This window comes from Fistularia commersonii, chromosome 9, assembly GCF_037954325.1.
Source record: "Fistularia commersonii isolate RoL2024-O1a breed Wild chromosome 9, RoL_Fcom_v1.0, whole genome shotgun sequence".
Classification (NCBI taxonomy): domain Eukaryota; kingdom Metazoa; phylum Chordata; class Actinopteri; order Syngnathiformes; family Fistulariidae; genus Fistularia; species Fistularia commersonii.
In genome coordinates, this window is record NC_141292.1 from 10,869,585 (window position 1) to 10,895,181 (window position 25,597).

The following is a 25,597-nucleotide window of genomic DNA, read 5'->3' on the forward strand; positions in this document are numbered from 1 at the left end:
TTATCTCTAAACATAGGCTTACATATAGTATTGTAAAGTGATTCCATTAACAGTGACAAGATTTTGAGAAGAATGGGGCTGATGAACGCTGAGCAAACAAGGCGGCTCTCCTGCAGATGCTATCTGGAGCAGCACAGTGTGCCTGATCACTTCCTCATTGGACAGCTGGCTTCAATGCTTCTATGGCAACGGCCGACATCAAACTGTCCATTGGTGGATAATAAACATGGGCGGAGCTAGGGAAGTGACAGCACAGAGAAACTTTGTTAGCTACTTGCTAACTTCGTTCCACCGTCTGTTTGGAGAATGTAGTGTGAAAAGATGGAAGCAGACACACCAAAAATCTACAAGCAGTAAGCACAGCCGTTTCCGAACTCGTAGAAGCGCTCTTAGTCTGATGTTGATACCGCTTTTGTGTATAGTTATTGATCAACACCGCGAACGCTAGCCCGCCAGCCCCAAGCTAATGTTATGGTAACGAAACACCCAAGCTAACGACGACCCGCAGGGAGGCTCATTACCGATAGTCACTACTCGGTGCTAATTCATGTGTTGCTTGCTTATTAATATCCTCTATAGTATAGCGGGTTTTGTGGCGTGAGATTGTGGTTAAGTTTCTAGAAAACTGTACGGGTTGCCATTCCAAAACAAAGCTCTAGCCGCTCGTTTTTTTAAGCCTTCAACTTAGACCTGTGTTTCATCCCGGTCTTCCTGGTTGACGCTGCTATACACACCTTCAGATTCGGCGGTTACGTCGAGACTGAGGGCTCAGTTCTGACACAGCCTTCATTGCACTGCTTGTCGTGTTATTGTTTTGTTTTCTTATTGACATGACTGGTTCGAGTATTGAGGAAGGCTTTCATGATTTGCCAGATTCATATGGTGAATTTTATAAGGCGCATATTGTTTGTGAAATCCACACGTGAGATATAAAGCCATAAAATTTAAGTAGACTACGTGAGACCTTGTCTTAGTTACAATCCATTATAACAGGACAGGTCCAACCTGGTTTAGATAACCAGAGATCAATTTATATGCAGTTTCCCGTGTTGGAAAATGTTATTGATTATATTGCCTTCTTAAATCTTAACATTAATAAGGTTCCGTTTTGTGACCTCAAAGACCACTGGTGTCCTGGAAATAATTTCATTGAAAAAAAGACAAAACCTCTGAAGTTTGAGTCATTTTTCATGAAATAAGTGTATTTTGATTAAAGTCACTCAATGATTTACTTGGATTCATACCTTCTCATCCCTCATTATGTATGTATGTATGTATCTAGGTATATATATATGTATAGATAGGTAGATATAGATATCTTCTTCTACAGGGGTTGCCACAGCAAATCAACCCTCTCCATCTAACCCTATTCTCTACATTCTCCTCTCTCTCACCAGCAACCTTTGTATCCCCTCTCACTACGTCCATAAATGTTCTCCTTGGTCTCCCTTGAGACCTCCTGCCTGGCAACTCCAATTTCAGAATTTGTGTACCAATATATATATAAACAGTATATATATATATTCATATATATACATGTGTGTGTGTGTATGTGTGTATGGGTATGGGTATGTATATATATTATTTATCTTTCTATTAAAATTTCCATTAAAATTTCAATATTGTCTTCCTCTAACTGATCAAGAGCAGGAGGAACTAAGCATCCAACAGCAGAATGAGTAATCTACCCCAATGAAACTTTTTATTTAAACTGAAAGGTTTGTGCTGTGGGGATCTTCCACAGAGAACTTAGACTAGTGTTTTGCCAGTGTTTCATCCTTGTCCTCCTGGTTGACACTGCCATACACATCTTCAGATTCGGTGGTTAAGAAGAGACTCAGGGCTCAGTTCTGACTCTTAAAAAAAGACAGTATCTAGTTACTTTTCCAATGTACAAAACATTGGGAATATCTCTTTGAGGGACTGTTATGTCCCTTAGTTATGCTCTTAACTATTAAATTGGAGTTGTTCCTTTTTGTTCAGTCCAACTGCATCACGCCCCCTACTAAAGTTGAAGATTAAATCTTTCTGCTTGTACAGGATGAACTGCCAAAATGATGGCCAGGATGAGCTTTCCAGATGGGCCCCTTCAGTAAGTAGCTCTCCTTATTTTATAAATGTTAAGTTTTGGGTGTAGGTAAACTGCAAAAAATATGTCTCACTTCAGAGATGGTGGAGCTGCCACTTTCACCAACCTGCTGATGCCTCTTGTTGCAATAATATCTTGTGAAGGGTCAAGACAAAAACCATTGAAGAGATGCTAGGCTTTCTTTAAAATTATCATTGGAGACAGTGATGCTCTGTTGGCTGCTGATTCCATCTATCAAAAGTTCATCGTCAGTAACCATGTTTTATATTTGATTGTCATGAATTCTACAGTGTTTTCTTATGACTTCTTATGACTGCAGGTGTTGGCAACCACCAAAAGTGAGATCACATTACGAGTGCAACAGTTTGTGGAGGAGAGGATGCAGACTACAATGGTGCGTTAGTTTTGCCCTTTCCTGTGTTTATGGTTGCAGTGTTTTGTCAAAAATGTACTTACATCAATATACAAATTGCTTGATTACAACAAAGATGATAGACAGGATGTTTGTGGTCGATATAGTGATTATAATAATCACCATCCATTGAATTGAAAACAATGGAAAGATGGCACTTTCTTGTATGTTTTTCCCAACAAACATTTTCAAAATGAAAGCTTAAAAGACAGCCGATTTGGTATTTATTATTCTCAGTGCCTAAAGAGTTTCATTCTGTCATTCTTTTACATGAGCATCACTTGGAAATGGAGTGTGACTCCTTATCTATAATCACACTTGTTGCTCTTATGATCTTTGGAAACCACATCCTGATAAAAAAAAAAAATGATTGCCAGGCTCCATTTCTCAGTATTGGCAAGCTTAATGTGACATGCCAATTGAATTTGAAAAAGTTGAAAAAGAGATGATAGAATAAAATGCGTACATACAACATTAAATCCATCATCCTTGTTCTGATCCACCACTTTACATAATGTGTTTAAATATTTTAAACTCTGAAGAGAAACATTGTGAACAAACCAACAGCTCTATTAAATTAAACATGTTTATTAGTAAGAATAGAAGAAGTTTTTATCAGTCAACTCTTAAGTTTTTAAATGGAAAATCTGTATACAGTATACCAGCAGACACAAGGGCTGACTCAACTAATCTAGCAGCTGATATTCCCCTTTCTATTTGTTCTAACACTGCAATATGTTTCAAAATAACCATCATGTTGATGTATTGTTCATGGCTATTTTTTTATTTGTCAGCTCACAGGTGCTCTGATTGGAGCAGGAATTGCAGTCTTGATTATTGGGATTGTAGTGCTCTTCCTTTATAGAAGATACAAAGTTGCCCGTAAGCAGTCCAGATGTTCTTCTCTCTTGCATTTTTGGCAGACGCTTTATCCAGATGTTCTTTCAGCTTCATTCTCATTTTAATGTTGTTTTTAAGGCTAAGATGTTAATGGTGGAGTTCATTTTAACCTGTCTCTTCATAATGTTTTGCCTAAAATCCTTTCTGAATCATTGTGAATCAAAACTGAAGTTTGTTACTTTTTCAACAAACCAGTTAAACTACATGAAAAAAAAACAAAAGAATAATTTGCTGTTATTGGTTTAACCTTATGTTTTTTGTTCCTCTGTAAAGGTGAACAACAGCCTGGTGTACCTCATTATCGCTTCAGAAAAAGAGACAAAGTGCTCTTTTATGGAAGGAAAATAATGCGCAAGGTCTACTTTTCAGACAATTTTTTCTCACACTTGTTACAGAAACATTTAGAAGAGCCCATTTCAAATATTTGCCCTGTTTTTATTTTTCAAGGTCCAGACATTGTCCTCAGTCCCTCCTTCCTCCTCTACCTCAGTATCAAAACAGCCACAGCGTGTTCGCAAAAGAACCAAAGTTCTCAGCATAGCTCGCAAGTATGCTCCCTGAATACATTTTATATTTTATCCATGGAAAATGAAATATTGACATGTTTGTCAATCTGTATTTGGAGGTCTGCTCACTATCAGGAGAAATGTAATACTTTGAAATTGTCATTTTTATCTCTACAGAATCCTTAGGATTCGTAAGGATCCTCCCACCCTGCAGCCAAAGGAACCGCCCCCTTCTCTCTTGGAGGCTGACCTTACAGAATTTGATGTACAAAGCTCAAATCTGCCCTCCGAGGTCCTCTATATGCTTAAGAATGTCAGGTGTGTTTGGCTATGACAGGAGAACTATTGTCCATATCCTGAGTCATACCTACTGAAGCTGGAATTATGTTCTGTTACTTGCTGTAGGGTCTTGGGCCATTTTGACAAGCCCCTGTTTCTGGAACTGTGTCGCCACATGGTGTTTATCGAGCTCCAGGAGGGTGAATGTTTGTTCAGACCAGGAGATGACGATGACAGCATCTACGTGGTCCAGGATGGACGACTTGAGCTGTGGACGTTTGAGAATGTAAGTGGACTACTATTTAATTCACTATTGTTTTTTTAGGTGGGGTGACCTAGACCTTTAAGGGTATACCGACGGTCCAGACTGTTTTTTTTTTTTTTGTTGGGCTATTAGATTCTTCTTACTCAGTTTTGAAAAGTCACTGCCTCTCACTGTCCATTCCAGGATGGCCCAGAAGCAATGGTGAAGGATGTTCTCCCAGGAGACAGTGTCCACAGCTTGCTCAGTATTCTGGACATCATCACCGTGAGTTCCGGTTTTCTATTACAGCCTGTGTCTATACTAATTCTCTTTCCATTTCTTGACCCTTCACCCCTGTTTCCCTTGGTCTCAAAAATCAAATACCTTAAGAAGATATAGAAACACAAAGTATGGGATCAGACTTGTTTTTAGCTTTTGCCCAGTCACCAGCAAGATGCACTTTACACAAGTAACGCTAGAATTTGTAAAACATTTTTATTGACAGTTGAAAATAATTCTGGTGAGAGAAAACTTCGCCCCCTTATTGAATAGTACTTTCATAATCAGAAATATAGTTTTAAAGTTAAAGAAAACACTTTTGTTCTCAAATAAGAATTGTCTCACATTTGGACTAAAACCTCCAACCTATTGTTGATCTTTTTTTGTGACAAGTTTGTTTTTTTTTTGTTATTGTTTATTCCCTCAAGTATTGTCTTGCTACATTCAGGAGCATGCGTTGTTTGTTATTATGTAATAAAATCTTATTATGTGTTCTGTTCTATTCTGAGTACAATCAAAAGTCTTTTGTTGTTTCTGGACAAACTCAAGTTGTTAGCAAAAACTTGAAGAGTAGCTGTGATATTATTGAGACTTACGTCAGTATAAACAGAGAGGTAAATGTATTTCTTTTTTTTAAATACATTTGAAATACCAGTAGAGTACCACAATGTGATATAACACAGAAAGCTAAATCGACAGCTTAATGTTGTTTTTTACTGATGAAGATAGAAATGGCTGTCTATGTTTTATTAACTCTCCTTTCTCTTCCAGGGTTATCCTGCCCCTTACAAGACCGTCACAGCACGAGCGGCCACTCGGTCCACCATCTTACGTTTACCTGCATCAGCTTTTGAGTCTGTGTTCAAGAGATATCCAGAAATGCTTGTGCGCGTAATCCAGGTTAAGTATTGCTTGGTTGTTTATATCCCCTTTGAATGTGGCTACAGTCTAATATGACCGGCTCTGTTTACCTCAGTTTTTTATTCTTGTCTGTGTTGCAGATAATCATGGTTCGCCTCCAAAGAGTCACCTTCCTGGCATTACATAATTATCTAGGCTTAACGACTGAGCTTTTCAATCCAGTAAGCAGGAAATTTCTTGTGTGTGTGTGTGTGTGTGTGTGTGTGTGTGTGTGTGTGTGTGTGTGTGTGTGTGTGTGTGTGTGTGTGTGTGTGTGTGTGTGTGTGTGTGTGTATATCACACACATAGGTAGTGCACATTGGTATGTAAGACTGTTGGCAATTAAATATTACTGAAACACCCATACCATGCACTTTCAAATAACTTTCACCACATCATAACCATGTCCTTATAGCGCAGAAAACATGAACTAATTATTACTTCTTCATGGAGATAAAAAAAGGAACTCACCTTTGAACTTATTTTCACCCAAAAATGGACGAAATGGGTAGTCAATACCTAAAGGCTTTAGAACATTGTTTTTGTCATGAGAATATCTAATATATGTAAATAGATCACCCATTCTCTTCTAATTATATTCCAAATAGAATTTGTTGGAAAACAAATATTAATTTACTCATCATAGGTAGGTAAAAGCCCACTTGTATGTCCATTTTTCTTTATATATGTGGGTTTAGGTTTTATATCTTTTCTTTTAGTTACTGGTAATTAAACTGTAATTCTCTACCCCCTGGTGTAAATAGGCCAATTTCCCTGTTTTCCAAATGTATTATGTATTACATTTGTCTAAGTGACAAAATGACAGACTGAATAAAGTCCCAGCTAATTGAAATGTATGTCCATGGCTGTCGCCTAATTGACAGGAAAGTCAGGCCGTGCCCTTGTCCAATGTGAACAGTGTAATTGGAGATGCAAGCTTTTTGAAGCCAACTCGTCGCTTGCACTTCCAAGATGAGTTCTCTGCTGGGACTGAGAGCCCTACAGAATCAGGTCCCTCTCCCACTCGAACACAAATTAAGACTTTTGCATTTTGTTGTGATGCAGCTAATCTAAAGCTGCCACCCTTATTTACATCACACAGATGGTACAAAGGACAGCCCGTCAAACAGCTACAAGAGGGTACGATCCATCTCAGCGCCCGCTGACCACAAAGGTTTGACACTACCCATGACGTATTCAATTACCAACCACTGTATCACTCCATTAATTTCCGTAACACACATAACACAGAGATGGGACACGCAGACTTATTAAACAGGTGACGGTGTACTGTCGTCACGCTGTAACGCAGTAAAAAAAATTACGATGATATCAAATGATAAAATCCTGTTTCTCCCCATGTTAAAGGTGGTGACTTGAACATGGCTTATGAACGAGCTCGAGTTGCTGTAGATGAAACTCCTCCCAGCCCAGCCACTCTTAAAGTAAGAGTCATTGGAAACTGCAGTTTTTTGCGCTTTAGTTTCAGCCACAAATACATGAGATTTGGTTTCTTCATATTTCAACTTACTGTATTGTGTCTTTGGGCTTGATTGCTTCTGTCTGCCTCTGCAGTCCAGTCTTAAGAAGAGTGTGACAATGCAGCACACACCCTCAGAAGTCTTTCACTATACAGACAGTGGGGGGCAGTCTGATGCCATCCACCTCAGCAAGAGCAGCACCATCCTCCAGGCCGCGAAAAAAGACCTGCTGGGAGTTATTCAGTTGCAGGTGAGAGGCAGATTTTTCAGGGTTTATATTATTTTATGAAAAAACAAGTTAACCTTCACTGGATTGAAATTGCACTTTGTTACTACATGTCTGTTTAAGAATGCAATTTAGCAGGTTGAATAAAGGTTTTTTTTGCAGGATCCAAACCTGCTCGAGGGAAGGGTTACCCTTCACCATGTCAAAGCGGGATCTGTGGTGGCTCGTCAGGGAGATCAGGTCAGACCAAACATACAGCGCTCAGCTGCACTGTTGTCTCAGGATTTTGTGAATGATGTGATGTGAAATTGCACCCAATGTACAGTACATCTCCTGTTATCATTTTTTAAATGTCATTTTCACAGAAAATTTAGATACATTTTACAGGAAAACATACCTAAACTAAATGGCCACATAAGTGGGATATTTGTAATACAATTTTTATTTCTTACATTATTAAAAATAATCTGATTCTTAAGCACAAAATGCTTCTTTGCCTTCTTGTCTATTTTAGGAAGTTAGCATTCAGTTTGTGATCTCTGGGCTCCTCCACGTCTACCAGCGGATGATTGACAGAGAAGAAGACACACGACTGTTTGTGACACATCCCGGAGAACTTGTTGGCCACCTTGCTGTCTTGACAGGAGAGCCCCTCATATTTACCGTCCGAGCTCAGCGAGACTGCTGCTTCCTCTCCATTTCCAAAACCCACTTCTATGAGTCAGTCACAGAGATGCATGCAATAATGACCGGTTTGGCACAGATATTAAGTATTTTTGTTTATTTTCTATGCATTGTTTTTTCCCTACTTAGGATAATGCGTGTGGAGCCACAAGTCGTGCTGAATGTTGCCCACACAGTGGTGAGGAGAATGTCATCTTTTGTCCGACAGATAGACTTTGCTCTCGACTGGATGGCTGTGGAAGCTGGCAGGGCTGTCTACAGGTATGTTACTGAGGACATCTTCCACGATTTGGATATTACATTCAAAAGCAATTATCCACTGCGGACATTGACTTCATAATATGACATTATGCCTGAAATGTGTTCGCAGATTTGGAGTTGATTGAAGTCGTTTGTGTAATTTACAGGCAGGGGGAGAAATCAGACAGCACTTTTATTGTGCTCAGTGGTCGACTGCGTTCTGTCATTATGAAGGAGGACGGGAAGAAGGAGCTGATAGGAGAGTATGGTCGTGGTGACCTAATTGGAGTGGTAAGGGCCGCCTAGACGGGATAGAAGACTGATGTTTATAGGCAGAAACACTTCATTCATATTTTCTTCAATTGAGAGTCTGGGTGCACATTTTATTGAATCAATGCATAAATCAAATCACTGTTTGATAAAGAACAATGGGGCAGCATGTATGCTATTGTAAGTCTGCCATCAAACCACTGTTGCAGCAACTGAGACTCCGCAAACCGTTGCGCTATAAGCTGTTCTCAACACAAAAGATGTTCTCAGTCTTCTCACTGGCTTCAGCAGTGATGTAAGGATACTTCATCAATTCTCCAGCCAGTTTTTTTAAGTACTTGCCCCTCATTTTAGTTTTTGTCCAATAAGTCATTTGACCCATCTGTTTTTTTTCCCCATCATTAGGCTTGACAAATATAAAAGATACTTCTCACTATAGTACTACAACACAACAAGTTAAAGCCTCCTAAATGACTATCAAGATAAATCAATACAAAGAAAATGGGTTTATAAACCTCACAAATGGGTGTTGTACAGGTAGTTTGCTCTGTATGTATCCTACTAAACTGGCCTGATTTGAAATGCCAGTTAAGAGTATTTTTGAATGCTCATTGCGGCAAATGAAGTTTAAGGGTAACACTGAGTCCCATGTTTCTGCAGGTGGAAGCCTTGACCCATCAGAACAGAGCCACCACTGTCCATGCCGTTCGAGACTCTGAGCTTGCCAAGCTACCGGAAGGTGCTCTCAGCTCCATCAAGAGAAAGTTCCCGCAGGTTAGGCCAAGTTCTAGTTCTAAAATTGCATTTCTGCTGATGTGATAAACTTATTTTCTATCTATGGAAATTACAGCTTAACAAAAGTCTGTTTTTGATCATCTATTTGATTCATAATTAGTGTAAAGGCTTGTCATGTCTTTTCGAAACCTTTTTGAGTGGGATAGGCAGATGTACTCCCGTATGAGATTATAGCTGTTTGTCTAGAGACAAAGCTGCCTCAAAACACATCTCTCCATCTTAGGTTGTCACCAGGTTAATACACTTACTAGGACAGAAGATCCTGCAGCAAGTCAACGGCCCTCTGACAGGTGAGTGGAGGTGTTTGCGTATTTGCATGTTCACTTCTTTGCATAGGAATTTGGATTTGGCTCCTTGCTTTGCAACACATACGCATGGTGAAGCTCTGCATTTGCTTAGAATTATTCCACTGGCATACATATTTTCATGACTTCCTGTTCTTCGGGTGGTTTTCCAATACTGTTATTGAAATATGTTTGTATAAATATTTGTCCCACAGCTCGCAGTTTGGCCCTCCACACCCCAAGCAGTAAATGGGATGCGGGAAACCAAGCCTCAAACCTTTCCACGGTGGCGGTCCTGCCTGTATCAGAAGAGGTACCACTCACTGCTTTCACCCTGGAGCTGCGGCATGCTCTCATGGCAATAGGTAAAACAAAAAAAGCTTGTTCTGAATAGTTTGTCTATCTTCTTTTAATGGTTACTTCCTGATACAACAATAAAACTGTGTTCATGGGTTTTCAATATCCTTTTAAATTTGAATGTTAATGGTGACCTCATCTGCTTTCATCTGACTGCAAAGATACTCACTTTAGATTAAGTAAGAAAGTGAGGGTCTATTTAATGAAATTAAGACAGACATTAGAATTTACATTCGACGCACTGTGGCATAACACTCAGGGTGAACTATGATACCTGAAATGTCAGCATGGCTCCCAAAACCTTCTTCAGTTGACCAATATATTTATTTAAAGTTTTTTATTCAATCTAAGGAACTTGGTTTACATATTTGTCTGATTGATTTGATGTAATTGTAGTATTTAAGAAAACCCTCCAATATTTCTTTTGAGACAGCAGATTATTGATGCACACTAAAACAAGCAAGGTATGTAACCACTGCGGTGTCACACATCCAGGTCCCACTCTTCTGCTCACCAGTGATATTATCAAGCAGCGCCTTGGAGTCGCTGCACTAGACAGGTATGCTTTATGGCAGCTTGAACATTTTTGGGGGATGTTGCATTTACATTTTTAGGCTTGGACACGTTTATTCTCCTGAAGAGCTGGTTTTACTTTTGTAGCTTTGGCTATTCTGACTCACTCATTCTATTCAGTTTGTCCATGCTTTCCTGGCATAACGGCAGAATGGATCCACTGTGTGCTTCCAGCTAAGTAAGGCGATCTGTCATTAATGGACTCTTTTCCATTTCAGTGTCCATGAATACCGACTGTCCAGCTGGCTGGGTCAACAAGAAGATATCCATCGCATAGTCCTTTACCAGACGGACTCTACACTGACCCCATGGACTCAGCGCTGCATTCGCCAAGCTGACTGCATTATTATTGTGGGACTAGGGGAGCAGGACCCCACTGTTGGGGAGGTAAGATGCTAGAGTTGACAGTTGACAGGTGTAAAAATGTGAACAGTGCCAGAATCAGTTTAAAAAAGGCTGCTTTTAACCATCTTTAGGGGTTTAGTTTCTATTTGGGATCGCACTTAATTAGAATTTACAGTAATTATGTTTCAGCCAATGTGGCCTTATTATTAAGCAAAACAAGAATGAAGAAAGTCAAATTAGTAAGTTCCAAATATTTATTTTTACATATTTATTTATACGTATTATTTCAGCTTGACTGACATTGTTTCTTTCTTTCAAGAATGATATCAGCTATTAACTGCCAGAAATCAATGTGGCACACAAATAAATGTGGCTAAAATGACTTGTTGTGACCAGAATGATTAAAAATAGCAGCATTCACATACAAGGTTTTTGTCTACAAAAGCATAGAATGTGTTGATTTTTAAGAGGAAGTTTGTGACAGAGTTACCCTGAACTGAAATCCGCTTCAAACAATTGTGGATGTTGTTGTCTATCTGTAAAGAAATTGGGAAATTGGTAATATAATGGAATTCTTCTTTTTTTATAATTGGCTAGACTATAATATTATGTAAAAAGTGCCAGTATATGCAATGGTGGATACCGAAGTCAAGTTATTTACCATTTACTGATCATCTTTTGACCTGTATCTACAGTTGGAATCCTCACATACTAGTGGCTAGCTTTGGAAAATGGTTGTTGATTTATTTAAAAGTAATTACAAATTGTCAATATTCTTTATTACATTTAAAATATTCTTGAGAAATGGTATTTTTATGAATTGGGATTCATACATTAAATGGACTTTCAAATGTGGGCTTCTTGTTCCTGTGAAGTAATATAAGAACATCTACTGGTATAAGTTTATGGTGTCTTATAGCTGACTACAGAGTTTTTTTTTCTTTCTTTGGAAAACTCCTCCCCCAAGCAATTATTTTTAACTGGGCTGGCACTCAAGCATATATCTGGGTAGAGTAGGTCGCTCTCATCTGGTATTTAGGTCATTTTTGATCATTATTCTCTGGAAGCCTAGATATACACGAGGTCTTAAGTCAGATTTACAGTCAAAGAGTTGTGAATGGTTATGTACTTGACCCTTGGGCATAGAGGAGAAATGAGCAAATGGACGGGTATTGTGAAAGGGGCAGGAAGTGCATGTCCAGTGGATGAGAGAAGTAATTGCTTTCACAGGGGTGAATGGGCATATAGAAAAGAATGCAATTTATCCTCATTTAACAAGCCAAGGTGGGAGAAATGGAGGGATGGATCAATAAAGCTCAGGTAGAGAGTGAGTCATAGCTCTCCCTCCCTTTTTTCTTTCTGAGCGCGCACACACAGGTGCCCTCTCACCTCTCACATTTTCTAAACCTTTAACAGATGGCTCATTGACTGCCGAATCTGACCTTCCTATCTGTGTGTTGTTTTTTTTCTTTTTTATTTCACAGACTGCTCATGAGACAAAAATATCCTCTTCTAATAACCTTCCCATTCATCTGTTAATGCTAATCTTGGTACTATATAAATTCATTAGGCCCCAATTTAATGTTAATTTGTGCACATGTGGTTGTATCTGGTTTACTCAGACCCTATTAGTTAATAAGTATGTTTGGTTCTCTCATAATAAGTAAGTAGTGCACAGAAGCTTCTCTTAGAAAGAGGAGAACTCCAACATCTTCTAAAACATCTGTTTCTGTTTGCTCTAGCTGGAGCGTATGTTGGAGGGAAGTGCTGTGCGTGCCCAGAAGCAGCTGGTGTTGTTGCACAGAGAAGATGGCCCACCACCCAAAGGAACTGTGGACTGGCTCAACATGCGAAGCTGGATCTCTCGACACCTCCACCTCTCCTGTCCGCGAAGGGTCTTCTCAAAGAGGAGCCTCCCTAAATTGGTTGGAATGAAAAAGATTGTTGCTTTCTCATTTTACATGATGCCATCTCCTACATACAAAATCTATGTGTAATTTGCCATCAACTCATTGCAAATCCATCCACATACTTATTGAGACTAATTATACTCTCCTTTGTACCAGCTGGAACTGTATCAACGTGTCTTTGAGAAGCCTGCAGATCGTCACTCAGACTTCTCCCGCTTGGCAAGAGTCCTTACTGGAAATGCTATTGCTCTTGTCTTAGGAGGGGGAGGAGCCAGGTAACATTTAACTTGACTGGTTTCTAGAATGCCTCCTGTTGTTACACGGTCAGATCCAGCAACACAACTTTTGAACATTGCTTCTGTGCAGTACCACAATAGATTTGAAATAAATTTATAACAACCTCTTTGAAATGCTAACTTTCACAAAAACGTTACAGTTTACATTGTGGAGTAGCATTAATTCTACAGCAGTTTAAGAGCTGTTGTAAACCCTCTGTAATTTTATTGATAATTTAATTTGTAGTTTAGAGAAGCCTAAATAAGGTTTCTTGTTCCGATCCTTTCTGTGTGGAGTTTGCATGTTCTCCCTGTGTCTGTGTGGATTCCTCTGGGTTCTCTGGTTTCCTCCCACAGTCTAAAAACATGCAGAAGGGAGTATTGCCAGATCTTTTATCTGCTTATTTTTCATGGAATAATGAGGAAACTGCCCACGACTGGTCACTTTTTCACAAAGTGTGAAATAGGCTTTTGAGTCTCTGCAATTGAAGGACTTTTTGTACTTTTAAGTAGTTGTACCCAGTGTTATTGTTTGAAGGTCTCAACCTCAGTCTTCCCTTAAAGACATACATCTCAAATCCTTGTGATGGTGTAGATGCAAAACTGCAATTACAATGTCCATAACTGCTCAAATGCTTGTGATCTTGACATTCTAATTCAGAGCACCACCACAATCATTTGTTGCTCTTAATGTTATTATGATAAGATAATTTATGTTTGCCTTTGAATCGTATTTCTTCTTGTTTATTTCTATATCCTCCTTTTCAGGGGTTGCTCCCAGGTGGGGATTGTTCGAGCCCTCTGTGAGGCTGGCATCCCAGTGGATCTTGTTGGTGGCACTTCTATCGGTTCCCTGATGGGGGCGCTTTACGCTGAAGGTCGCAGTCACAGCCGTATGAGGATGAGAGCCAGAGAATGGGCAATGGTGAGTTTTAAAAATGGCATATAGGAATGACCATTTTTAATTTTAGATCAATATTTTTAACAAACCTAAGGAAGGAGAGAAAGTAGATAAGGAGACTTGGTGGCGGAATGAGGAAGTGCAGGAGTGTACAAAGAGAAAGCGGTTGGCAAAAAAGAAGCGGGATACTGAGAGGACTGAAGACAACAGACAGGAGTGCAGGTAGATGCAACGTAAGGCAAAGATAGAAGTAGCAAAGGCAAAACAAAGGGCGCACAATGACCTGCATTCTCAGCTGGACACTAAGGAGCGAGAGAACGATCTATACAGGTTGCTGAAACAGAGAGATAATGATGGAAAGGATGTACAACAGGTCCGGGTGATTAAGGATAGAGAGGGAAATGTATTGACAGATGCTAGAAGAGGGATGGGAAGATGGAAAGAGTTCTTTGAAGAGCTGCTGAATGTGGAAAATGAAAGAGAGGCATGGGTAGAAGAGGTGACTATTATAGCACACAAAGTAGCAGAGATTAGTGAAAGTGATGTGAGGAATGCATTGAAGAGGATGAAGAGTGGAAAGACAGTTGGTCCTGATGATATACCTGTGGAGGTGTGGAAGTGTCTAGGAGAGGCAGCGGTAGAGTTTCTGACTCGATTATTCAACAGGATCTTAGAGAGTGAGTTAATGCCTGAAGAATGTAGACAAAGTGTGATGGTGCCTATTTTTAAGAACAAGGGATGTGCAGAATCGCGGCGACTATAGAGGGATAACGTTGATGAGCCATACAATGAAATTATGGGAAAGAGTAGTGGAAACTATACTGGAGCAGAAGTCAGCATTTGTGAACAGCAGTATGGCTTCATGCCTAGAAAGATGCAGTGTTTGCTTAGAGAATGGTATAGAGAAGTACAGAGAAGGCCAGAGGGAGATGAATTGTGTTTTTGTAGACCTAGAAAAAGCATATGACAGGGTGCCAAGAGAGGAGCTCTGATATTGTATGAGGAAGTCTGGAGTGGCAGAGAAGTACGTTAGACTGGTGCAGGACATGTATGCTAGCTGTGAGACAGTGGTGCAGTGTGCTGTAGGGGTAACAGAAAAGTTCAAGGTGGAGGTGGGACTCCATCTGGGATCAGCTCTGAGCCCCTTCCTGTTTGCAGTGGTGATGGACAGGCTGACAGATGAGGTTACACAGGGATCTCCATGGACCATGATGTTTGGAGATGACATTCAGATCCGTAGTGAGATCAGAAAACAGGTAGAGGAAAATATAGAGAGTTGGAGGTGTGCACTAGAAAGGAGAGGAATGAAAGTTAGTTGCAGCAAGACAGAATATATGTGTGTGAATGAGAGGAACTCGGGGGGGAACGGTGAGCCTACAGGGAGTGGAGATCAAGAATTTGGAGATCTCAGGTACTTGGGGTCAACAGTCCAGAGCAAGGAGTGTGGAGAAGAGGAAAGGAAACGGGTTCAAGTAGGTTGGGATGTGTGGAGAAAGGGGTCAGGGGTGCTATGTGATAGAAGACTATCGTCTAGAATGAAAGATATACAAGACAGTGGTGAGACCAGCGATGCTGTGTGCCCAAGAAGCAGTTACAATGACGAAAAGACAGGAGGTATAGACAGAGATTGCTGAGATGAAGATGCTCAGGCTCTCTTTGGGAGTGACCGGGATGGATTAGATCAAGAATGAGTCTATCAGAGGAACACCACGTGTTAGATGTCATGGAGAGAAGGTCAGAGAAGCCAGACTGAGATTGTTCAGTTTGTACAGAGGAGGGATAGTGAATATATTGGTAGACGGATGCAGGAATTGGAGCTGCCACGCAGGAGGTCTCAAGGAAGACCAAAGAGAAGATATCTGGACATAGTGAGAGAGGATATGAAGGTAGTTGGTGTGAGAGAGGAAGATACAGAGAATAGGGTTAGATGGAGAAAGTTGACTCGCTGTGGCGACCCCTGACGGAAAAAGCCGAAAGAGGAAGAAGAAGATTTTTAACAAACCTAAATACCACAAAAGAGAGTCTGATCATGTGTTGATTAGCTTCATGGTATCCTAGCAGAGAGCCTCAGATATAAAACATTTACAGTATCTTTAAAATGCTAAGCCTATGCCTGATATTATTATTGGAACATTTTAATGTCCTAAATTGAACATGTATTGTAAAAATGTAATGCTTCCTGTCCTTGAACAGATGCCTTTTATGCATTTTCATAATGTTTGCTTATGGCAGAACTGTGGGTTTTCTCTCTTGATCACATATTTCCCATTGTCAGCTTTCCAAGTATAACAGTTGGGACAAATAAACGATGCAGTTAAAATGTCCTTAATTAGTTTTGTTGGTGACAGGCTGAGCTCAGGTCCACCTCCACATTCCAGCATTGTGTCTCAGAGAAAAATACCTGAAAACTTTCTTAGTAAGGATGACTGTAATATTAATTGGGTTCTCTCTCTCTTTGATCAAACATGCTATGTTAGTTTATCACCGCAACTAATTCAACCATATGGTCTGAATGCAGCAACCACCCATGACAGCAGGTTTGCAGGCAGATATTGTGTTGGGATTTATTTTTGTCACAGTATGTTCCTCCCCTATGGCTCTGTCCTTTGTTCTGAATCTAAATTTTACAAACAGCTGGCTTGGTTTCTATAGTATCACATTTTCAAGATTTGCTAGTCTTGCCCGTAGCAACCAAAGTGAAAGCTGGAAAGGTGGCTGTGACAAAATATTTGTATCTTCAGTGAAATTCTTTTCATTATTTTTTAAAAAATACTCAGAGAAAAATGTATTTCTGTTATGGAGAGAATCCTCACTGGGAGAGTAGGTAGCTCCCCCCCGCCCCACCCTAAAGGGAAACAACACAGATCATCACGTGAATACATCCAACAGGTTATTACTGAAAATCTTTCATTAGTGACTTCAATTATGCTTCATTTCTCGCCTTGGTCTCACCTTATTTCTCACCAGGAAATGACCTCTGTGTTTAAGAAGGTTCTAGATTTGACATACCCAGTGACATCCATGTTCTCCGGTGCTGCCTTCAACTCCAGCATCAGTAATGTTTTCAAGGGCAAACAAATAGAGGTAAGTGAAACAAGGTTACAGAAGGGAGTAGAGAGTACGATAAATTGAACAATCCTCTAATTTAAGGCACATAAATGAATTACATGGATAAATTTGAACCTTTTGTGTTTGCAGGATCTCTGGATCCCCTATTTTAATATCACAGCTGACATCACTGCCTCGGCCATGAGAGTACACACTGATGGTAGGTCAGCATTTTGTCTTGTTTGTTTTGTTTTCATTGTTTTTTCAAAAGTGTTTGAATAGGCAGAAATCATGTTGGTTTGTTCTTCTAGGTTCTTTATGGCGGTATGTCCGTGCCAGCATGTCTCTGTCTGGGTATCTGCCTCCTCTTTGTGATCCGAAAGATGGACACCTTCTTATGGATGGTGGCTACATCAATAACCTACCAGGTTTTCTGATTTACTATTTAATATCTTTAGTACCGGTAGTTTGATGTTATTTTTCTCTGAAAGTAAATGGCATGGAATGAAAGAATCTTTTACAATGCTTGGAAGGCGTTTTAAGGTTGATATATATTATGACTTGCCTGAACCATCAAGTAACATTGTCCATGAATTAGCTGAAAACAGGGCAAAAAACTGTGAGAAATGACCAAAAGAATTCTTTATAAAGGAGATAGGAATGGGTGAGAAATTATATTTTAGAAAGAATTTCCTGAACTTTTGTGAAAGAAATATTAACACGATGGATTTCCTGATTTAAGACTCCTTTCATTAGGACTCCTTAAATTACAATTCAATTCTTAATTGTACGTAAAAAGCACTTGATAAAGTATAGTAGTTAGATCATGATATATTTAGGTAAATAGATATCTAAAAAGTTTATATGCACTGTGTGGCTCAGTGCACTCCTGCTGGATTAAAGAAGGACATACCTGAAAAATACACTGTCTGAATGGCAGCAGAAAGGTAACTAAAAGCTGTTTGCACAAGACAACTTCAGTAGGAACCAACCAGCGACCCCCCCCCCCCCCCACTTCTCTTCCCCCCTGCAATCATCCGCCCTGATCATCTTAAGCAAAGTGGTATTCCCTTGAGAATGATTTCAAATTGTAAGTGGTCTCATTAAAAAGAAGTGCCAGTTCAAACATGATCCCCCAAAATATAATGGTGAAACTGCTGTTTCTATCCTCAAGTGATGTGAGCAATACATCCATATGTGCCAAGTAAAATTAATCCAAGGGATATCTTATAAGTCACAGGGTTTGGCAGGGTGGCTTAGAATTTTTCACACCTTTATATGTGATCAGGGCTTGTTGAAGCTGCTTATTGTTTTCTTTCCTCTTTTTACATATCCCAACTTTTGTTTCCACCTCTCCTGCCAGCTGATGTGGCGCGCTCCATGGGGGCCAAAGTGGTGATAGCTATTGATGTGGGCAGCCGGGATGAAACCAACCTCACCAATTACGGCGACTCCCTCTCAGGGTGGTGGCTGCTATGGAAACGCCTCAACCCCCTATCGGAGAAAGTAAAGGTAAAGAAATGATGGCTAATTAAAAAAATATAGCAGATTGTGTAGCGATATGCTGAAAAAACAGGACTGAATTTTATTTAGGATATTTTTCATCAGTGGTAAATATATTCTTGTCTACACTTGTAATCAGGTGTTGAACATGGCAGAGATCCAGACAAGGCTGGCCTACGTCTGCTGTGTCAGGCATCTGGAGTCGGTGAAGAACAGCGACTACTGCGAGTATATCAGACCTCCGATTGACAGATACCGTACGCTGGAGTTTGGAAAATTTGACGAGATCGCCGTAAGTTTCCGGAAACCGAATCATCTTGTGTTTCTAAATAGCATTTTCCACTTTTTGAAATTACTTTTATATGCCATGAAAATGATATGCCTTGTGTTTGCATAATAAAGGAGGTGGGATACCAGCATGGCAAGACTGTGTTTGACGTTTGGAGTCGCAGTGGTGTGGTGGACAAAATGATCAAAGACCGACACCAAGAGGAGTTTCACAATACACAAAGCAAGAACAATGTAAGTTCGTTTTGCCAACTGAGCTGCCATATATGTTTGCAACAGGTTTGTGAGGGAATCTCAAATTTGCATATTTTTAAAAGCATTCCTGTTACTTATAAAACAGGTGTTTTACACAGCAGTAAAACACATGGAGATCAACAAGTAAAGCAGCTGATAATTGAACAAATTCAATTCACAGGTTGTAAAACTTTAACTCAGTTCTTCATTAGGGTTTGCTCTGTAACGTCCACATCCCCATGGATGGTTTGGTTCCAAAATACGTACCCCAATTTACAAATTTATCTTCTGTCATTGAGTTCTAATCTTTTCAGCCTTACCCTTGGTTGACTTAGCAACACTCTATTTAAACATCCTGGTTAAATACAGCAATAGTCAAACTTCTGTAAACATTGGAACAAACTATTGTTGTTTGACTAGAAATGGTTGAGAGTTATTGATCCTTTTCTGTGAATAGCGGGTGATCAAAGGGAGTGTGGTGCCTTGCTGAGAGGTTCCAGTCTATCACCTGTAGTTCTTCATTGAACAGCACACTGGCTGCTCCTTATTTTTGTTTTACTCCTACAAATATCTGGGAGTAAAACTGACTTGCTTCAACATATCAGCAATTACAGCAAACAAACAACAAAACATGCAACTTAGAATTGTTGCCACTGACTCCCACTGTGTTCAGTGCGTAATGACCACAAATGTGGGAGGTTTCTTTGACTTAAAGAAAATGTCCAAGAATCCAACTCTGTACTTTTTTGAGTTATGATCAAAACATATGCAAGTGAACATTTAAATCCACACTGATTAACCGGCTGTTTTTGTTGTAATACATTTATTCTCCCTCGCAAGTCAGTTAATGAGAGCCAGGAGTGTACAAACACCAACTAAGCAATTCCTCTCTATGATTTCTGAAAATGGAGCATGTCTGGCAAAAATGGATTAGCATCCTTACAGGTATGTGTGAATAGCTAAACCTTCCTTTAGTCCAAATATAAAATTGAATTCAAATGTGAAGGATTTGAGATCATAGCGTTTGGATAAGATTTGATTGACAGACAGGGGTAGCAAGACAACTCAAAAAGGGAGCCACAAATAGAAAATGTCTCGGTGCTTACAGCTACAGCCAAAGCTCTGTCACCAACATCTGCACTTCCTCGTGCAGCATCCCCAGGCACACTGTCACGTGCTGCTTATGTTATTCAAAGAAGTGAGACACTATATGGACATGGTTCTGATTTTTTTTTTTTTTTTGAGCTGAATCACATAAGTTTGCCACGTGACAACCCTCTAAAATATACTGTAGGTGCAGAGACCTGACAGACCCCAATTTGTTACATTAGAACTCCGTAATTAGGCTCATATGTTCTACGCCGCTTGTCTTTCAGGTGGTGACATGTCCAAACGCCTCTTTTACTGACCTGGCGGAAATCGTGTCTCGCATCGAGCCTGTCAAGCCTGCCATAGTGGAGGGTAAAACAGCTGACAACCACTGTCAATAAACACTGGCACACACAATATTTTGAGAAGGCATTGCATCCTCCCTCGTGTCTGATATTTTGCATGATAGTTAACGTATCGGGTCGTTTATACGTTAATACATTTTTCAACCAGCATGTTCTGCCATCAGGGAATATATAAATAAATGTGGCATGTGCTGTACATCTGTCTCCCCTGTAAACCATTCTCTGTCTCACATCAAACTTCTCCATTTAAATTCCACTAACTTTGACTCATTCACACCCATGTTCACCTGTCACCTCTGCCACACTCAGCCGTTGATTCTCCTCCTGTTTTTTTTCTGGATTGGCGCGTAGGAGGCAAGACAAGATAACTTCTTCACTCAGTCCTTATGCTTGCTTTAAATTTCCATTTGGTACCACGTTTCAGTCCAGAGCCATTAATTTTTTCTTTTACCTCTTACACACTCCTATCTCTAGCTTCTCCAACCACAATATGATTCTTTCTCCTGTCTTCACATTCTCCCTGTCAGAGGAGTCAGACTACCAGACTGACTATGACGAGGAGGTAGTAGAGAGCGCACTGTCTGACATGGAACTGTACGGTCGCTATGGCGATCACACTGAGGGCGAGGAGACTGCAGACACGGTGGGAACCTCTGGTCATTCTGGTGGGGATCTCTTCAAACTACAGCACTCAAGTAACACATAACAAAAACACAAAACCTATTGCTTTCTTTATTTAGCCCTATGAGTTTTCGTTTTTTTTTTTTTTAACAAAGATTACATTTGGGGGTCCATGCAGAAGCTTACATTTAAACAAAATATATTGTAGAATGATATGAAAGCACTTTGAGTCCACACACTTTAATTAAAATTATATGCTCAGTAAGGTATTAGCCAAGTTGTTTTTTTAATATTCAAACATAGCTTAACATTCAAACACACCCCAAATGACTAAAGCGGTATCGTGCTGGAATCACTGATAAGTTCAGAGTTTCATGGGTTCTTTCATTGAAAAATTAAAAACAACTCTATTCAATTCAAGACAAAACATGCAAAGCCAATTAGGCTAATAAGTGATAGGGAAGAAAAATAAGCCCACACACAAAAAAAGAATTTTGAAGCAGTCACAAAACATTCCTTATTCTGAATCATTACAAGTTTCTCCAATGGGGGTAAGTAAACTATCACTGCATGTTTTTTAATCAAGTCAAAGAAAGGAAAAAATTAAGGGAAGGAGTGTTAATAATTGGTGCTATAAATTCCTGTGAATTAGGATTTTATGGACCCAGGTCAGTTTTTTTTCTCCTGAACAATTTTCAATTTACTTGTGATTCCCAAAAATGTGATTAAAGCAAATGCACTTCTTTTCCTGAGGTGATTATAGAAATTTTCAGGGTGAAATTGTACCTCCCCTGGTGTTGTGCCTCACACACCGGAGCGCAAATAAAGGAAGTGATTCCCAGTTTCCATTCAAGGTTGAACGCATGGGGCACACATTTATACGTATACATAACAATTCTGAAAAGAGAACATGCAGTGAAGTGTTGGATCTAGTTATGTGCATCTTGTACTTGAACTGAAGTGTATTAGAGGTTTTATTCAGGAATGATTGATTTGCTTTCTTTTCAAGTCGGATCACTGCTAATTTGAGCAGCAGACTGAGATCACCCACATCAAGCGGGGAAATAAATGGGAAACAAACGACTCATTTGATCCAAAAATTTAGAATCCTCGACACAAGGGCTTTTGAAAAACAAGTATTCTTTTGGCGCAGGTGGAATTCTTTGTTTGTTTCATAGAAGTGACTTTTAGAAATGCTACAAAGTGCTGTAAGTTTTCATTTCAGTGCTTTATTATTTCAGGGATAATCATCTGGACATTTTAAGTGTTTTAATGAAAAGTAGAGCTCAGTGATTACAATGAATTCAAGTAATATTCCCCTGAGTAAGAGTTAGTTTTTTTTCTATTCCTTTCTAAATGTCAGGGAACACAATTAGTCTGAGAACATATAGTTTTAAATGTGACATTCAGTCCTTGATAAGCTGTTGTAACCACTTAAAAAAAAAAAAAAATTTGAACCCTGCTAATGAAAAATCATTTGAAAATTTTAGGATGAAGAGCCAGAAGGAAGACAAACCCACCACATTAGCCCTCTGTCCTGCGGCGGACGCCAGTCCTCCACCACCCCAGACCATTCACAGAACATCTTGTCAAATCAGCAAGTCGCCTCCAAACAGTCCACGCAGTGAAGATTAACCTTTTAAATGCTTGTGGAACAAGTCGCATCAGGATAACCTGCCCGTTTCTTCCTCGTTTGATTTCCTGCCATTCTTATAGGCGCCATATGTGCGATAGGATTTTACATCTGTTGCTGTTTTATCCAATGGGCGTCTTCATCTAAAACAAAACAAACAAGCAAACAAAAAAATTTGACTCAAGTGTTGTCGTGCTGCCAATACTAATCATCATCTCTGTTGGTTTAGTCGAGACAGCTTCCTGTTGATTTGCAATGACGGCACCGATCCAGTGCAATAAGAGAACAAGTTTACCCGTGAGAGCAGTTCTCCAAATATCTTGTTAAGAAAGAAACATGTGGAAAATGGGAGCAAAACCTAGACAACCTCAAAAAGTTAATGAAGTTAACAACTCTATCTTAAAAGGATTTTGTTAAACGCCTGAAAAGTAATGCTTCAAAAGAATCTTTCCCAAAAAGGAAAAATGATTGGCTTGAATAGTTGCTTATACATGTCAGAAAACTGATGAACATGTTACCTAGTGTGTGGGTTATAAAAAATTTGAATGAAATAAGAAAAGATTATTAAAGCGATAATCACTAAATTACCTGCAAAAAGAGAAAAATTCAGATTGTAACAAAAACTCTAGCCCTTCAGAAAATAGGCTGTCATTGAAAGAGACCAAAATAATTGCACTCCACACTTTTGTCCCTCAAACCGCAAATGCCATGGACTCCTCTCTCCAAACCCGCAACCCTGAATTTGCAGTTATGGCGTGTGGAACGCATCCACCAGGGCTTTGTTCACCAAGTGTGCCTTGGATTCAGCGAAACAGATGAGCTCAGAAACCGAGGGGAGAATCCGTCCATTCACTGCAGTTGAAGCTTTGACTTAAAATGAAGTAGTGGTTTTGAAAGGTCCAAGTTCAGTTTTTATTGACGAGTCTGTCTTTACAAATCATTTTTTTATGAGTATTACAATGTTACATTAAGCCTGAGTCTTCTTTGTGGAATCATGTTTTGACACATTCGGCTCATAGCTTTTCCTTTACAGAGATTTCAGGCATCGTTTGAAACAGCCTTATACTGAGATAATGTTTTTTGGTAATGAATGTGTAAGAGCCAATCAATAAACTGCTAAATGATCTATTTTTTATGCCGTATAGAACCCTTCACCCCAATGATTGTCAGGAAAGTGGGACAATCATCCCTGATATGCAGTACAATGCAAAGATGAATTAATAATCTTGTGGCCTTCATTAATATGCTTTTGAATCACATGCAGAGCAATAACTAAATCAACTAAAATAAACTATTCATTTTCATGGTGATTATGCTGTTATCCCATATAATTGATAGCTGAAAAACCTGTACTATTTAGATAGTATTCAAAGCAAACATGTTACACATCAGAGACTGATGCCACGCCATACCTTGGTATTATCAGTAATCGTGTGTGTGTGTGTGCGTCAATGCTTTTGCTTGTGTGTGTCTGCCACCATGTGTGAGCCTCCAGGGCCTGCAGTCCAACCGAAAGAGACACTCTTGATATCGGATGTGGCCGTAGTATCGGACACAGAGCGTGTGGGTAGGGCTGGGTCAAGCGCCGTCGATGCTGCCGACTGGCGCGGGGAATCTGTTCGCACTGGTGTGCGCTGTACTTTTGGTTGGTTTCCAAAAAAAAAAAAAAAAAACAACCTCAGAGCACAATGAGTGATGTATTCTGGCAGCATGAAGGCTTCATTAGTTTATTACATCGGCCCCAGTAATGGAGGAGGTGGTGATGTAATGTGAGACAGTGCCAAGGTACTGTAATAGAACCTTAGCCGACCCGGACTGAGCGGCAGGCCTGGTTGCCCCCAGATGGCGTTGACGATACAATGATTTCTGATGTTCACCACTATGCCTGTAAGGTATGATATTTTCCACATCTAATATTTATGTTTTTGATAATGTCTTCTAATGACTAATAAAACACTATTTGACCGTGTCTTTGCTACCTCTCTTTTGCTGTTTGCATGGCAGAACACCTAGGACCGTCCGCTCGTCTGCAGACGTGTTAATAATTTTTTAATTCCTATAAAAAACATCTGCACGAAGGATAAAACTGAGCAGTTCTACAAATGAGAATTACGCTTCATGGGCCACCTAGCCAATGACAGAAAGTCACAATGAATGTATCCTATTTTCTGTAAGAAGTTACGGGAGGAGATAGAAACTTCAGCCCATGATTGTAGTTGAAAGATGATCTCACTCTTGAATATTTTGAAATACGTGTCAGATTTGTAATGTTTTTCTCTGAAAATTATATATCTGACAGCAGGATCTGTGACATGATGTCTGACCAGCTGGAACGCCTGAGGACAAAATGAAAAGAAGAGGAGCCATTCAGGTGTGATCCTCCTGCAGCGCCTCCTGTGTAAGTCCTTCCACAACAATGACGGAAAAAGTAGGATCCCACATTGCGGGGAGACAGAATTGCTGCATCAGTGAATAAAAATTGGAGAAGTAGACATTTATGAACTCGAGGGAGAAACGGTGCAGGAGGAGCTCACCATAAATTAAGATTTACGGTGGCCTGTTTATTATATAAACAGATACACAAAGCGATAGATCCAACATACCTACGATGACAACAACAAAAGCAAAAAAAAAAAAAGGATCCACCTTATTGATGTTGTGTAATGAGCTTCCTCAATCTCACCTTCCCCAGGGAACTTAGACGTGCAACAGCTAATTAATGAGCAGACAAAGGGGAATTTAGGTCAGAAGAAACGCTGGGAGCAGGAGGAGGAGGAAAAGAAAAAGGATGGCTGGGGAGGCAGCTCTGGCTTAAATCGATATATGTCATGGAAGGACAAAAGAAAAGGGGTGAATGGGGACACAC

General features: G+C 39.8%; 1 protein-coding gene across 2 annotated transcripts; it reads left to right on the forward strand.

Annotated features, from left to right (window-relative positions):
- Window positions 1-228: 228 nt before the first annotated feature.
- On the forward strand, window positions 229-23,336 carry pnpla7a (patatin-like phospholipase domain containing 7a). 2 transcript variants are annotated; one of them, XM_086152460.1, is made up of 36 exons: window positions 229-353; window positions 2,041-2,092; window positions 2,409-2,483; window positions 3,296-3,383; window positions 3,675-3,757; window positions 3,849-3,949; window positions 4,085-4,225; window positions 4,313-4,472; window positions 4,635-4,715; window positions 5,481-5,609; window positions 5,711-5,791; window positions 6,494-6,620; window positions 6,712-6,783; window positions 6,978-7,054; window positions 7,185-7,340; window positions 7,479-7,556; window positions 7,831-8,036; window positions 8,130-8,261; window positions 8,408-8,531; window positions 9,171-9,284; window positions 9,529-9,595; window positions 9,805-9,954; window positions 10,442-10,505; window positions 10,738-10,906; window positions 12,607-12,789; window positions 12,931-13,049; window positions 13,818-13,974; window positions 16,918-17,034; window positions 17,149-17,218; window positions 17,310-17,426; window positions 18,362-18,510; window positions 18,641-18,793; window positions 18,904-19,023; window positions 20,400-20,484; window positions 21,005-21,120; window positions 22,589-23,336. In XM_086152460.1, exons 1-36 carry the CDS (start codon window positions 322-324, stop codon window positions 22,724-22,726), a joined length of 4,083 nt encoding a protein of 1,360 aa, XP_086008586.1. In that variant the 5' UTR covers window positions 229-321; the 3' UTR covers window positions 22,727-23,336. The 2 variants fall into 2 exon arrangements, with proteins under 2 accessions (XP_086008586.1, XP_086008588.1); XM_086152462.1 differs by having other exon boundaries at window positions 21,005-21,142; window positions 22,589-22,723.
- Window positions 23,337-25,597: the final 2,261 nt, after the last annotated feature.

Bases quoted from the DNA above. Each gene is read 5' to 3' on its own strand.
- pnpla7a (XM_086152460.1), top strand. From the start codon at position 322: ATGGAAGCAGACACACCAAAAATCTACAAGCA. The intron at 3,758-3,848 runs GTCTACTTTTCA...TTATTTTTCAAG, and splicing joins GAAGGAAAATAATGCGCAAG to GTCCAGACATTGTCCTCAGT. The intron at 17,035-17,148 runs GTAAGTGAAACA...TTGTGTTTGCAG, and splicing joins TCAAGGGCAAACAAATAGAG to GATCTCTGGATCCCCTATTT.